The sequence below is a fragment of the Lynx rufus genome, unplaced genomic scaffold (genome assembly GCF_022079265.1).
Source record: "Lynx rufus isolate CCGP_SWC_20201006 ecotype Redwood Valley unplaced genomic scaffold, mLynRuf1.p SCAF_2, whole genome shotgun sequence".
Taxonomy (NCBI): Eukaryota; Metazoa; Chordata; class Mammalia; order Carnivora; family Felidae; genus Lynx; species Lynx rufus.
The window spans coordinates 134,552,738-134,569,088 of NW_025814834.1; the positions used below are offsets into that span (position 1 = coordinate 134,552,738).

General features: G+C 34.5%; 1 protein-coding gene across 3 annotated transcripts in view; it reads left to right on the plus strand.

Moving 5' to 3' along the window:
- COL11A1 (collagen type XI alpha 1 chain) overlaps positions 1 to 16,351 on the plus strand; it is a 222,906-nt gene that overhangs the window by 171,415 nt on the left and 35,140 nt on the right. For all 3 annotated transcript variants that reach the window (XM_047084158.1, XM_047084157.1, XM_047084159.1), the window contains 7 exons: positions 4,591 to 4,698; positions 6,350 to 6,403; positions 7,562 to 7,615; positions 8,111 to 8,218; positions 12,442 to 12,495; positions 14,096 to 14,149; positions 15,405 to 15,458. In XM_047084158.1, the coding sequence (XP_046940114.1) occupies positions 4,591 to 4,698; positions 6,350 to 6,403; positions 7,562 to 7,615; positions 8,111 to 8,218; positions 12,442 to 12,495; positions 14,096 to 14,149; positions 15,405 to 15,458 (486 nt within the window). The remainder of the gene's footprint in view (positions 1 to 4,590; positions 4,699 to 6,349; positions 6,404 to 7,561; positions 7,616 to 8,110; positions 8,219 to 12,441; positions 12,496 to 14,095; positions 14,150 to 15,404; positions 15,459 to 16,351) is intronic.

Sequence of the window (16,351 nt, forward strand, 5' to 3'; positions counted from 1 at the left end):
TACTAACGAATGAGTGGGTCAACCAGGCAATTAGAGAAGAAATCAAAAAATATATGGAAACAAACGAAAATGAAAATACAACAATCCAAACGCTTTGGGACGCAGCGAAGGCAGTCCTGAGAGGAAAATACATTGCAATCCAGGCCTATCTCAAGAAACAAGAAAAATCCCAAATACAAAATCTAACAGCACACCTAAAGGAAATAGAAGCAGAACAGCAAAGGCAGCCTAAACCCAGCAGAAGAAGAGAAATAATAAAGATCAGAGCAGAAATAAACAATATAGAATCTAAAAAAACTGTAGAGCAGATCAACGAAACCAAGAGTTGGTTTTTTGAAAAAATAAACAAAATTGACAAACCTCTAGCCAGGCTTCTCAAAAAGAAAAGGGAGATGACCCAAATAGATAAACTCATGAATGAAAATGGAATGATTACAACCAATCCCTCAGAGATACAAACAATTATCAGGGAATACTATGAAAAATTATATGCCAACAAATTGGACAACCTGGAAGAAATGGACAAATTCCTGAACACCCACACTCTTCCAAAACTCAATCAGGAGGAAATAGAAAGCTTGAACAGACCCATAACCAGCGAAGAAATTGAATCGGTTATCAAAAATCTCCCAACAAATAAGAGTCCAGGACCAGATGGCTTCCCAGGGGAGTTCTACCAGACGTTTAAAGCAGAGATAATACCTATCCTTCTCAAGCTATTCCAAGAAATAGAAAAGGAAGGAAAACTTCCACACTCATTCTATGAAGCCAGTATTACTTTGATTCCTAAACCAGACAGAGACCCAGTAAAAAAAGAGAACTACAGGCCAATATCCCTGATGAATATGGATGCCAAAATTCTCAATAAGATACTAGCAAATCGAATTCAACAGCATATAAAAAGCATTGTTCACCATGATCAAGTGGGATTCATTCCTGGGATGCAGGGCTGGTTCAACATTCGCAAATCAATCAACGTGATACATCACATTAACAAAAAAAAAGAGAAGAACCATATGATCCTGTCAATCGATGCAGAAAAGGCCTTTGACAAAATCCAGCACCCTTTCTTAATAAAAACCCTGGAGAAAGTCGGGATAGAAGGAACATACTTAAAGATCATAAAAGCCATTTATGAAAAGCCCACAGCTAACATCATCCTCAACGGGGAAAAACTGAGAGCTTTTTCCCTGAGATCAGGAACACGACAGGGATGCCCACTCTCACCGTTGTTGTTTAACATAGTGCTGGAAGTGCTAGCATCAGCAATCAGACAACAAAAGGAAATCAAAGGCATCAAAATTGGCAAAGATGAAGTCAAGCTTTCGCTTTTTGCAGATGACATGATATTATACATGGAAAATCCGATAGACTCCACCAAAAGTCTGCTAGAACTGATACATGAATTCAGCAAAGTTGCAGGATACAAAATCAATGTACAGAAATCAGTTGCATTCTTATACACTAACAATGAAGCCACAGAAAGACAAATAAAGAAACTGATCCCATTCACAATTGCACCAAGAAGCATAAAATACCTAGGAATAAATCTAACCAAAGATGTAAAGGATCTGTATGCTGAAAACTATAGAAAGCTTATGAAGGTAATTGAAGAAGATTTAAAGAAATGGAAAGACATTCCCTGCTCATGGATTGGAAAAATAAATATTGTCAAAATGTCAATACTACCCAAAGCTATCTACACATTCAATGCAATCCCAATCAAAATTGCACCAGCATTCTTCTCGAAACTAGAACAAGCAATCCTAAAATTCATATGGAACCACAAAAGGCCCCGAATAGCCAAAGGAATTTTGAAGAAGAAGACCAAAGCAGGAGGCATCACAATCCCAGACTTCAGCCTCTACTACAAAGCTGTCATCATCAAGACAGCATGGTATTGGCACAAAAACAGACACATGGACCAATGGAATAGAATAGAAACCCCAGAACTAGACCCACAAACATATGGCCAACTCATCTTTGACAAAGCAGGAAAGAACATCCAATGGAAAAAAGACAGCCTCTTTAACAAATGGTGTTGGGAGAACTGGACAGCAACATGCAGAAGGTTGAAACTAGACCACTTTCTCACACCATTTACAAAAATAAACTCAAAATGGATAAAGGACCTAAATGTGAGACAGGAAACCATCAGAACCTTAGAGGAGAAAGCAGGAAAAGACCTCTCTGACCTCAGCCGTAGCAATCTCTTACTCGACACATCCCCAAAGGCAAGGGAATTAAAAGCAAAAGTGAATTACTGGGACCTTATGAAGATAAAAAGCTTCTGCACAGCAAAGGAAACAACCAACAAAACTAAAAGGCAATCAACGGAATGGGAAAAGATATTTGCAAATGACATATCGGACAAAGGGCTAGTATCTAGAATCTATAAAGAGCTCACCAAACTCCACACCCGAAAAACAAATAACCCAGTGAAGAAATGGGCAGAAAACATGAATAGACACTTCTCTAAAGAAGACATCCAGATGGCCAACAGGCACATGAAAAGATGTTCAGCGTCGCTCCTTATCAGGGAAATACAAATCAAAACCACACTCAGGTATCACCTCACGCCAGTCAGAGTGGCCAAAATGAACAAATCAGGAGACTATAGATGCTGGAGAGGATGTGGAGAAACGGGAACCCTCTTGCACTGTTGGTGGGAATGCAAATTGGTGCAGCCGCTCTGGAAAGCAGTGTGGAGGTTCCTCAGAAAATTAAAAATAGACCTACCCTATGACCCAGCAATAGCACTGCTAGGAATCTACCCAAGGGATACAGGAGTACTGATGCATAGGGGCACTTGTACCCCAATGTTCATAGCAGCACTCTCAACAATAGCCAAATTATGGAAAGAGCCTAAATGTCCATCAACTGATGAATGGATAAAGAAATTGTGGTTTATATACACAATGGAATACTACGTGGCAATGAGAAAAAATGAAATATGGCCTTTTGTAGCAACGTGGATGGAACTGGAGAGTGTGATGCTAAGTGAAATAAGCCATACAGAGAAAGACAGATACCATATGGTTTCACTCTTATGTGGATCCTGAGAAACTTAACAGGAACCCATGGGGGAGGGGAAGGAAAAAAAAAAAAAAGGACGTTAGAGTGGGAGAGAGCCAAAGCATAAGAGACTGTTAAAAACTGAGAACAAACTGAGGGTTGATGGGGGGTGGGAGGGAGGGGCGGGTGGGTGATGGGTATTGAGGAGGGCACCTTTTGGGATGAGCACTGGGTGTTGTATGGAAACCAATTTGTCAATAAACTTCATATAAAAAAAAAATAAAATAAACAAAGCTAACAGCCGTATCATTTTGAATCTGTAAAGGCAGGAGTGAATTAAAATATAAAAATCTAGGATAATCCATGATGCATTTGTTAAAAGGAGAAAAAGCTGATGCATAAAGCAAAAAGTTGGTTATATGGGAAAATGCATTTTATGATTTCTTAGGCCTGTTTCAGAGCCCAGCTATTTCAGTAGCACCACCAAAAAAAAGTAAAAGCTCAGTGAATTTTCATAAACATCAAGCATCTGATTTACCAAAATACAATGCTTGATTAGGAAATGTGAGTTTGAAGAAAAAATTCTAAGTTGAGTCTCAATTACTTTTGTGGGCCATAGCCTGAGATTTATAAATTGTTAGTGATGAAGTTTTGGGGTGATGGTGGGGTGCTCCAGAGCCAATGACCTAGATAACTCTTGAAGATGTCTTTGGTGCAAAAAGGTGATTTTATGAAAGCATGGGGACAGGACCCGTTGGCAGGAAGAGCTGCATGGTGTGGTGACGGGTAACTCATTATATACCTCAGGTTGAGAGGGGGTCAGGGATAGAGTAAGTCTCTAAGGAATTTTGAAAGCAAGGTTTTCAGGACCTTGAGGGGCAAACTGTTGCTAGGAAAATACAATTTATTGTCATTTAATAAAACCTCAGTCACGAGACCCTTTAGATGTATATCATGGGACCATAAGCTTGGAGTATGATTGCCAGCATACATATCTTGGTGCAGTTGAGATAAAGGAAGTTGACTATAGGATCCTGGAGGTTGGGACAGTGTTAAGCTAAGGTTCTCTTTTGTCCCTAGCAGAGTGTGATCCTTGAGTTGAGCTCCTAGAGAGAGGTCACTTTGCCTATTTCAAGGGCTTGTCAATGGGCTGTGGGCAGTAAGGGAATTTAATTTTTCATTTGCCTTAGTTTCCCACATCACCATGGCAAGCACTTAAACCCCTTTCCTTTGTTCTTGGCTAGCCAGGAGTGTCTGAGGAATATCACACAGATCCCACCTGGGGTGTGGGGGAGGCGGCGGGGAAGCACCAACTTGTGCTTTACCCCTCAGCCTGCCTCATGCTCCCTCATCAGTTAGCGAGGATGGTGTTCTTAGTCAGGAAAGTATGTAGGTATCTTTTGTGTCATCATTTGTTAATTGAAAATATTTTCTACTTGCTAACATTAAATAATTTATCTGTCAAGTTTGGAACTCAGAGTATGACCTGCTGCAGCTGTACTTAAAAATCCTAATAAACAGCTAACTTAAAGGTTTCTTACAGCAGAGTAATGGTCTGCTGGATTTTCAATACAGGGAGAAAAAGGTCCCCAAGGCCCTGCAGGGAGAGATGGAGTCCAAGGCCCTGTGGGTCTCCCAGGGCCTGCTGGGCCTGCAGGCTCGCCTGGAGAAGATGGAGACAAGGTTGGTATTCTGCATTCATATGAGTACATCCTGTGAAAATGCAAGTTTTTTCTCAAGAATCCTAGATTTAATATTTCTGAAGATTAGATGCCAAATCTCAAGACAGTTTTTTCAAAGTTTCATGCATGTTCCATGTGCTCAAAGGTTTTAATTTACAGTTTGAATACTATTATCTATCCAGGAAATAGTGTGTTAGATGTAAACAAAAAAAGAGAATGCAAGAAAAATGGTACAGAGAAAAAATAGCACATGGCAAAACTGCTTATTTATTTTCAAATATATGTGTTTCTGAACTAAATGTAAAACTAATTGAAGTCATTGCTTGTATAGGCTTTGCCCTTGTGTCTTGGATATTGCAAAAGAAGACTTAAAATAGGTTAAATTCTGGGGCGCCTGGGTGGCTCAGTCGGTTGAGCATCCAACTTTGCCTCAGGTCATGATCTCGCAGTCTGTGAGTTCGAGCCCCGCATCAGGTTCTGTGCTGAGGGCTCAGAGCCTGGAGCCTGCTTCGGATTCTGTGTCTCCTTCTCCTTCTGCCCCTCCCCCACTCACACTCTGTCTCTCTCTCTGAAAAATAAACAAACATTTAAGAAAAATAAAAAAAAACAAAAAACAATAGTTTACATTCCTATTTGATAATACTGGACATCTCTTTTACCAAATGTAGAAATGAAGATTTTAAGCTTTTTTATTTATTTTTTGCTTTTTTTTTTAACGTTTATTCATTTTTGAGAGACAGAGCAAGAGAGTGTGAGCAGGGGAGGGGCAGAGAGAGAGAGGGAGACACAGAATCCGAACCGGGATCCAGGCTCTGAGCTGTCAGCACAGGGCCCGACGCAGGGCTTGAACCCACAAACTGTGAGATCATGACCTGAGCCGAAGTCAGACGCTTAACCGACTGAGCCACCCAGGCGCTCCTTAAGCTTTTGATTCTGAATGCATAGCTGTATTGTTATGTGTATGTATCTAAGGTGTTTTCTAATATTGTGAAATGCCATAACACAATTTATGAGCCAGTAATCTGATAATGTGCAACATTTTTAGCATTTGGAAAACCAGGAGAAAGAAGTAATTAATTAAGAATTTTGATTAATATGTAATTATATTTTTGTTAATATACTTCCATTATCAGCTTGTTGTGGTGATTTTTCAGATAAAATTGATTTTGTGAATTAAAAATCCAGTTGCAATATGCTTCAAAGTTCAGTCGACTTTGGGTTATCTATAGCTTTACTATATCAATATCAATATCAATCTATATCAATATTAGAAACAGAGTAGCAGAGAAAACCCATATTTTACATTTTTTAAAGTTTATTTATTTATTTTGAGAAAGAGAGAGAGCACAAGTTGGGCAGAGGAAAAGAGAAGGACAGAATCCCAAGCAAGTTCCACACCATCAGCGCAGAGCCTGATGTGGAGCTCGAACTCATGAACTGTGAGATCGTGATGAGAGCCCAGATCATGAGTCAGATGCTTAATCAACTGTGCCATGCAGGCGCCCCCAGATTTCACAAGTTAAACAGTGACATGAAACACTAGTATAGAATTACTTTAAAGTAAAATTTAATAATGGGTGATAGTGATGACAATTGCAACGGCAGGCATGACATATTAGGGATAAACTTTAACTCAACTCTTTCCAATACAGGGTGAAATTGGTGAACCAGGACAGAAAGGCAGCAAGGGTGACAAAGGAGAAAACGTGAGTTTCCTAATTCTTATTGAGTGGAATTATTCATTTAACTTTTGTTTTGTTTTGTTTTGTTTTGTTTTGTTTTTTGGCTATTGACCAGGGATATTTTTCTGTAGTATTTACTACCTACTTGTAATGTCCATACTACATTATCTCTTTGACAACTATTCAGTTGAGATTGAGTCAGTTCTAATTAAACCTCTTTTTGAACTTATGTGTTAAGATACACAGTACTTCTAACCCTAAAAGTCTCACAATAAGACTAAGTCATCAGCAAGTTTACCTTCATTGCTTTTGCATCAAATATCCCTGTAATTTAATGAGAAATGGTGTCTTAGTGTGGTTATAAAAAGGATTTTGACCTGATGGAAACCTAAAAAATGCCTCAGGTACCCCAATGGTTTATGAACCATGCTTTTGGAACCTTTAAGTACTATTCCCAACACATAGCAGTTATTGTGACAAACAATATAGTCCAATGACTGTTTTTCTTTAGTGCCAGGATCTTTTGTAGTGTAGTAATGTATGTAGTTATGTATGTAAAATGTATGTAGTTATGTATGTTAAAAAAAGACAGTTAAGAAGCAATATTTATGCATGTAAGACTCATAAACCTATTGAAATCTATTGCCCAAATAAGGAGGCCTGGTATACTTAATATATACATACATACATACATACATACATACATACATACATACACATATGCATGTGTTTTCATATGAAGGAAATTCTAAATTTTTGTGTATCACTATATTCTGTCTGTCTGGAATCCTTACCCCAATATTCACTAGAAAATATTGTATAGATAGATCTTTTAAGTGCTCTTTCTGAATCATACATATCTCATTAAAGAAATCTGGCATTTTGAAATTTTTCAAACGTGAAACTTCAATGTGATTTGTGTTAGCATAAAAATCCATTTTTAAATATCCACTGCATTACAGATGAGAGTGCTTTCGATAACTACCAATTTAAAGCTGATTACAAATAGGCAAGTCTGAGTCTCAAGAAGTAAAATAAATAATGGTTGATTGTTCCAAATGCAAGAGACTTTTCCATAGAAGTAGAAAGATGCATAATAGACTTTGATCAAATGTTCTGCACTTTATAGCTGAGGCTCTTCTGGCTTCGGTTTCAAAATTACTGATTTTTATCTCACCACAGGGTCCTCCTGGACCTCCAGGTCTTCAAGGTCCTGTTGGTGCCCCTGGAATTGCTGTAAGTATTTCTCTTTGTTCAGCGAATTTATATCCTCATGGTTCCCTGATTAAATTTATGAACTGTCACATAACCAGTTGATTTTGTGTGGGTATAACTATGTCTAATGTTGAGCCAAATATAAATTTTCTAATATAGCTAACCAGGCTGATCTTTATAAACAAGAAATGTTATGACTTCATTTCAAAAGAATAATGAGTTAAAAGGTACTTAATTTGTAGTAAATTCTGAACATTATTTTCCCCTTGATAGACAGCTTTCACTTCACTTGGTATAGATAAGAAAATCAAACTCAGTCATGCTCCAGAAACAAAGAATGTAAACCAAACAAACAGTGGTGCATTTGCAGCAGATAATGGAAATTTAATCTTTTTTACTTGGTTCCTTGTAAATAGACCAGCTTTGATTAAATTAGAAATAGCTATATTTTTGTGATGACTTGTATCAGAATTGTGATTTTTCCGGTTTGTGATCATTGTCATTGCTCTTCTCTAGGGGGGTGATGGTGAGCCAGGTCCCCGAGGTCAGCAGGGGATGTTTGGACAAAAGGGTGATGAGGGTGCAAGAGGTTTCCCAGGACCTCCTGGTCCCATAGGTCTTCAGGTAAGATGCTCTGGGCATTTTGTACACTGTCCTGTCCACCTTCTTCTCATACCAGGTTTTCAGGTGGATGTAAAACAAAGTAGCTTTCCTTTTTTCTGTCTAGAAGCCTGGATATAATGTTTAACCGTAATTACTGTTTTATTTAAATGTTAGCCCTACCCTAGGTATTACAACTCCATTCTTCATTCCCATTTTGCTTAAAAAATGAACTACAACCTTATTTAAGGCTGAGAGTTAAAAGCGAGAGGTTAGAAGGATTCTTTTGCAAGTCTCATAGCAGGAAAATTAGTACTTCAGATGACTAGCAAAAATTAAAAGCATTTTGAGAAGAGCCATCTGCCCATCACTACTACCAACAGACACTGCCAAGAACAAATGTTAAACAATAATAGGTAAAATAAACAATTTGCAATAGATTGATAATTTAAAATAACTTATTTTAAATTATAATTTGTATTTCATGAAGCACATTCAGGACAAGAAATATGAAATTATAAATCATTGTAGGCTAAGAAATTTTCATTCAAATATGCCTTACAACTTGACTGTTAGGCAATACTTTGCATTGTAGACATCTTCTATGCTGAGTTGTTTTTCTACTCTTCCATGTGATGCTCACGCCTTCCTATGATAATTTGGGTAACACATGGATGTGAGTTATGCCACATTAACAATTTTAGAAATGATTAAATTAAACCATCTAGGATCACTGTCCTTAACAATTTGTTAAGTTGTAGAAAAGTAAATAGAAGTTGAGTTTATATAAATTTATTTTTTTGCCTTTATTTTCATAAGTCAAGTCACAGACTGCTTGTTTTTAATATTAAGTAGCCTATTATATACATAATTATACAAATTATATTGTAAATAATATAATTAGTATATTATCTTAGTTATTGTTATAGCACTCAGTGAATATGATATTGTAATTTTCTGCTTTTATTTTAATCCAAAATAATTCTTTTTAGATTTAGGAAATGCAGAAACTTCATTTCATATTTGTGTTTACCCCTTTATATTTATTAGGCAAAAATAAATGATCACTTATGAAAACTAAAAATCAACATGTGTGAAAAACACACATATTTGAAAATAACAACAAGGCATTCAAAATTAGATTGCCAGTAAATATGTTACCTTTCATTTTCTGCTTTTTCATTTAACTGATTACTCTGATTCTATAAGGCTGTAATTTAGGAGTTTAGTTCTCCTGATTAAAGAAGATACCTTGTAGCTTATATTTATAAAATATTAAATGAAAAATTACCTTCATCTCCACAAATGTAAGAAATGTGCTCTTTGATGAGGGTGACTCAAGAAATTAGTTCACTACAAAATTGATTATATTCTCCCACAGCTACCTCTTTAAATTAGGAATCTGAAAAGATGCTAATGTAATTAACATGTTCACAATTTCATCTGCACCCTTTAATTGAGTCTTCATGGCAGAATAGATATTAGCAATTATAATACATAAATAATAGTCATCTAATATTCTGATTAAGTGACTCCATTTTTCAGTTTGATGTTTACAATTTGTCTGCATATGAAGGAGATGTAAAGAAGGATAGTTCTTGACCTAAATTCTTTTTTTTTTTTTATCTTACCACTTAAGTGGCAAATGATTTTAAATTGACAGACCTTAAAACAGAATATCTCCATGCATAAATTATTCCTTAGGAGAAAGTTAGGGCATGTGAACACTGATTAACACTGTAGCGCCATTTAGCACATTTAGTTTCCTGCAACAAAAGAATTTGACTCATTATGTCTCTATTAATTTTAATGATAAGAACATTCTGTCTTAATCAACTTAAACTATAACCAGACTTCATCAGAAAGAAAGAAATATTTCAATGTTTTTCTATTGGGAGGTCCCTATCAAGCTAATATTAGGAATACTCATATGCCTAAAAATATGCTGGCAATACAGAGCTGGGTCTGTTACAGAAATAAAAGAAAACTATGAACTCTACTATTTTTATACTCTTCAATTTGGGGATTCCAAATCAGATTCACTCTATACTAAAAGGAGGTGGTGGAAACATAGACAAAAGATAAGAATGTGAGTATTAATTTATATGATGTTTATACTTTAAGTTGCAATCCATGCTACTTAGCGAAATCAACTTGAAATATTAAATGTTAAAATCTACCTGCCTACTTAAGAATTTAGTTTTCTGTGCTCTATCAATGAATTATAATCTCCGAGGTTGTGCATCTTGGAATCTAAAATTTTAGCAATCTCTCCCAGGTAGTTTTTAGGCATGCTAAACTCTAAAATACTGCCTAGCTATGTCCTCCTAGGAACTTCTCTAGTGATTCTAGAAGCTACTTTCAAATGATATTAACCATTTGGGAATAACTGGCTATTTTCCTAGACATCCAAGTGACTTTTGAGAAAAAGGAGATTAAATCCTGGTATATATTGTTCATTATAAATCCGTAACTAAGATTTTGTCATAAAGATAAATACATGCCACATTAAAAAAGGTTTACAAATATACTCAGTAAAGCACTCGCTCTCCAAACTGAGAGTCATGTGGAATTAGTAGGTCACAAAAACCGTATAGTGTGTTATTACCAGCATTAAAAAAATGAAATATAACAGGATAAGGTAAAACAGATTAAAAATATCAGAGATCACCATCATCTATGCATTAAGGGTATTACTCTTTGAAACTCATCTTTCAGCTATTTTGCACATGCACATTTAGGGGGTAATAAGTGAAATGTATTTATTACTGTGGGTCACAGTCAAATAATTTGCAGCCACTGCAGTGTAGTGCCAAGTTAATAAGTGACTAAAATACCAGCAGAGATTTAGAACTTTGTATTGTGCATTTTTATTTCTTACATAGATTATGTCTGAAATACTATTTTACAAGTATTAAAAATAAAGCATATAGAGTGTGTAAGTTGTAAATAAATAATGGCAATAATACTAAAAACATTAAAAAATTAGAACAATCCATAATCCTACCATATTAAAAACTGTTGCCACTTTTACTATTTCTGTCCAATAATTATCATGCCTATTTTAAACACATATTTCACAGGTAAATTTACACTATGCATATTTATTTATATTTGTGTTTTATTACTTAGTATATATCATTCATATTTAGAGTATTAGTAACATATTAATAGCCCTATAATATCCCAATATCTTATATAACAAAACTTATTTAGCTATGTTTTCTATGATTAAACATTTAGAATAATTGAGAATCTTAATAGTCTTAGCTACTGTTACAATCAACACTTTATTACATGTAGCTTTTCCTGTTGATTTATTTTCTTAGAATTCATTCATTCATCATTAGTTCAACAATTTCATGAACTCCTACTTTTGCCTGGTCCTCTGCTAATTGCTAGAGATAAAATATTGATAATTACTGCAAAGTAGCTTATAATTGTAAGTATATAAACAAGTGACATCATTGTGTTTTTAAGTATACAATTCAAGTATGTGCAATATATGGTTGAGATATGAAACAGGAAATATGAACAGTTCTGCATGGAAGAACTAGTTAGGAAGACCAAGAGGAAATAAAATAATTTTCCCATAAAGACATAGGTGAAATTTGAGTGTAACCTGCCCTGTGAGTTTATTCAGCAACACAGAACCCTTCCTAAGGCAGTGACACTGCTATTGCATATCAAGGAAATGAATTTGAGAGAATAAAGGAAATGCAATACAGCAGGTTTTATGACCTGGTAGTTTTTTAGGACTAGAAGTGAAAGTAACAAGGTTAAAAATTCAGAAGATATTTATAATCCTGGAAATGTATTGGAAGTTTTATTTTCAAAAGAGTTTTGTCACATTAGTACCCAACTATAAAACCTCACCTGGATAGGATGTTCTAAAATAATTTGGGACAAGATTTTTTCAGAAAATCTTTGCAATGGCAGCCTTGCATACATGTGTATATGCTCATAAAAGATGGAGCAAATGATTAAGCATCCATAAATTCCCAAGTTAAATGATATATTCATTCTTGTAACTAAAATCAAACAGTATAATATTATAGAAAGCATGAATTTTATTTGTAAATGTACATATAAGATTTTATTATATGTAGTTAATACTTGCGTTTCAAGTATTTTGACACATGATAACTTCTAAATCTTAATTTCATGTTCTTATGTTAGAAATTGGCCAAAAGTTTCTTTTTAAATACATGAGTGACGTTTATTGTTTTTTTATTATATTTTCTTAGGGTCTGCCGGGCCCACCTGGTGAAAAAGGTGAAAATGGGGATGTTGGTCCCATGGTAAGTTTATATCTTATAGGATATTATGGATATTGTGAATTTTCACATTACTAATATCTTTAAGGGTTAGTAATCTGAACAAAATAGTCCTAAAAGCCATAACTTTTCAGATTGATGCCTTCTCCTTTCCCTGCCCAATCTGTATCTGTGACCATTGAAGTTTCTTTCATCACATATCGCGTTCTTTTCTCTTTCTCACTTTGGACTAATGTTTTATAAACATACAGCATTCAGTGGTTGATATATTGTTGCATATATATTTTTTTCTAAGTGTATGGATTATTGAGGTGTATATAAACTGCCAAACTTCAGTTATTTATTAGTCTTTAGCTCCAGACTTTGAAGTGGACCAGGTAAAGAATAGATAATAGTCACCCTTCATTTGGATAAGTAGCAAATGTTAACATAGTATTAAATATTTGTACTTTTAATCAAATTCTTAATTTAGTAAGGAATCCTATTTGAATTAGAATGCTATGACAAAATAATTTGCATTTATCGATTCTGGTTTTCTGCTCTAAGTATAAATCTAAGAGTTAACTGAAATTTTGAAATACATATATTTGTTTATTAAGCATTACCTTGGATAAGGAAACAATTAACCCAAGGTCATTGAAATCTATAATGAAATGTAATGAATGTATTTTTAAGTGTTCCTTCCTTTCAATAAACATTGCCCCCAGTTCTTAGTTCCATCAGAATACGTATTTTGATATTTTTATACTTTCATTTTAGATGTTATTTTCTTCAAAAAAGAAATAATTCTTTTCATCACAATGAACTTAAAAACAGTGAACATAATAAACATTGCTGACTCACATAACTGACTAATACTCTTTAAGCAGCATCAGATACATAGAAAACTCCTTTCTAGGTATGACTGCTGTGGTTCCCTGAATCATTAATACATTTCTCTCTGACATATTAGTAAAAGCTAGTAGTAAGAAAGTTTCCAACAATGACATTAAAATAAACTGTGACCTTTAGAAATAACACTAATGCCCTGGTATTCACTACAGACTAATTTAATCACAACCTTGAGGGTAAGGGGTTCTGGCCATCAGTATTTTGTAAAAAGTAGTCCTGAGGTAATTTTAATGCACAGCCAGGGGAAAGAACATTTATCTTAGGAAGACAACTAAGTAGTTAATCTTATTTCACTTCTAACATATAGAACATGAGAGCTGACATAAAAAAACAAAATATACAAATAAAAAATACTTTTGTAGAATTAATAAATTTTAGATCTACTCAAGCACCATTTCTATTCCAAATTTATGTTCCTTTTTAAATCTAGCATTGTAGCATATTCTAGTATAACTTATTTCTGTTCCATTATGAATTAATTGTACCAGATAGTAGCAATAGCCTAATTTTCAAATTTTTAACCATATCACTTGCCTGCAGTCTGAATTTCCCCATAGCTTTGTGTAGAGAATCATTTGCTAACATGATGTTGTATCCATCAAGAATGACTTATAACCCTGCTATGGTCCACTGATTATGATTTTGGAGCGTGAAACTTCTTGGTCACAAAATGAAAATATCAGAAATGCATTTGGGTTTGACACTAATAAACCTTAATATTCATCTCTTACAGGGTCCACCTGGTCCTCCAGGCCCAAGAGGCCCTCAAGGTCCCAATGGAGCTGATGTAAGAACTGTGAAATATATGTTCATTATTTTGAACTTACATAATTGTCAGTATTATTTAATGGCGGATGGTATCTAAGACATAATGGAGATGATTGCACTATTGATAAATATTTAAGTGAACAAGAGCTCAAAAATAATCTACTCACTACATTTCATTTTACAGAAAAATAAACAGGCTTTGTAGGGAATTAGTCAAAACAAGTATAAAAGAATTTCCAAGTTCACATTCATTATAAAATATGTTAGAGAATTATGTGCATAATATGTGCACCTCTTACCATGTAAAATATTTTCTCTCAATTGTATAAAGACAGTCTCCCCCCTGCTCTCTTGCTTGCTTCATAATTGAACCACTCTTCCAATATTACAGGATTTGAAATGCAATGCTATACTTATCTTATTGTTACCATTACAAAATTTCTAGATTTTGAAAACTCTCTTCTGGTTTCACCTTTTCACAATGAAAAAATCATTTATTCTTGTTTTTAGTTGCTCTTCTGTCATGCCTGGTTGCAATTCGGGCAGGCCAGAACTGGATAAAATAGACAAAGAGCAGATGTACTAAAAGAGCTTTTGGGTTTTAATTCCCTTTAAGTAATATAAAGACTAAGAGATGATATAAAGGCTAAGAGATGGCTCAGATTGGTTTTTGCATGGATTGCATAATTCTTTTTTTTTTAAGTTTATTTATTTTGAGAGAGAGAGAGAGCACGAGCAGAGGAGGGGCAGAGAGAGGGAGAAGAGGATCCCAAGCAGGCTCTATGCTTTCACACAGAGCCTGATGTGGGGCTCAATCTCACAAAACATGAGATCATGATCTGAGCTGAAATCAAGAGTCAGATGCTTAACTGAATGAGCCACACAAGCACCCCTGGATTACATAATTTTTAACCAGAGTCATACTTAGATGCACTCCCCAAATCTACAAGCTATCCTCTAAATCTGACCTATTCAATGGGAAAAAGATTGACATTATGATCTGAGTATCAGCCAGTATGACTAGAGTTGGAAAGTCTTCTGTCATATATTCAAAATTCTGGTGAAATTAAAAACCCATATAATATAATTCAGTTATTTGCTATCTAGTAAATTTGGTAACTCAATAAAGAGCATCATTTTGTCCCATTGTTTAAATGTCTTAGAATAATCTTGCATATCCTTCTCCCTCTTTGAGAACTACTAGATATATATCTATGAATATGTTATTTTATTACAGGAATAAGGATAACTGTATTCCTTTTCCTCCACTGCAGGGACCACAAGGACCCCCAGGATCCATTGGTTCAGTTGGTGGTGTTGGAGAAAAGGTAAGAAATGTAGTGATAGACACTTTGAAACAGCAAGAATTAAGAACTTTGATGAAATTGGCTAATATTTTAAGCGCATCTAATAGTACTCTTTTTAAGTATTTTATACATAGTTATATGAATCACAGCCCATCCACTCTAGTAGTTAAATTATTCATATTATTAGTTAAATTATTCATATAAATATTAGTTAAATATGATTTTGAGATATCATGATTTTTATTTCCAGATATTGTGTTGAGCAATATACATAGATTATTTCCTTTAATCTACACAATCACCTCTGATGATGGTATTATTATTATCCACATTTTTAAGCTGAGACAGTTGAAGTTTAGAGAATTTCAATAATTGCATCAAGGTTTTGTCCTTAGAAACTAAGTCAGGATTTACTCCCATGTATGTCTGACTAGACTAAATGTCTCTAAGTAGCACTTTCAAAAAGAAGAGATTGGTTGATGTGACTGACTTAAACAGGAAAAAAGAATCCTTTGAATCACAAAAGAATTAATCATTCATTTTGTCATGTTTGGAGTTATATTTTCATTACTAATAATATGACCTGCCTTTGGCACTTTTCAAAATACTTGGCATGTGCCATAACATCTGGGCTCAGAATAACTTCGTTTTCTCCTGAAAATGATTTCACTTAAAACAACTTTCTTTTTATGAAAATGTCAAATGATTCTCTGATTTCTTATTTATGCACCCATGCTCATTTCTTAATACAATTTTTAAGAAAATTGACATTGGTATTTGCTTTATTTAAAAATATAAATTATTTGCCAGTTTTGAGGGATGAAAATTGCATTTCATACCATAAAATATTATATGGTGAAAAAAATGTATTTCCTGAATTTTATAGTTATTAAGTGATATCAGAAGTATAGACA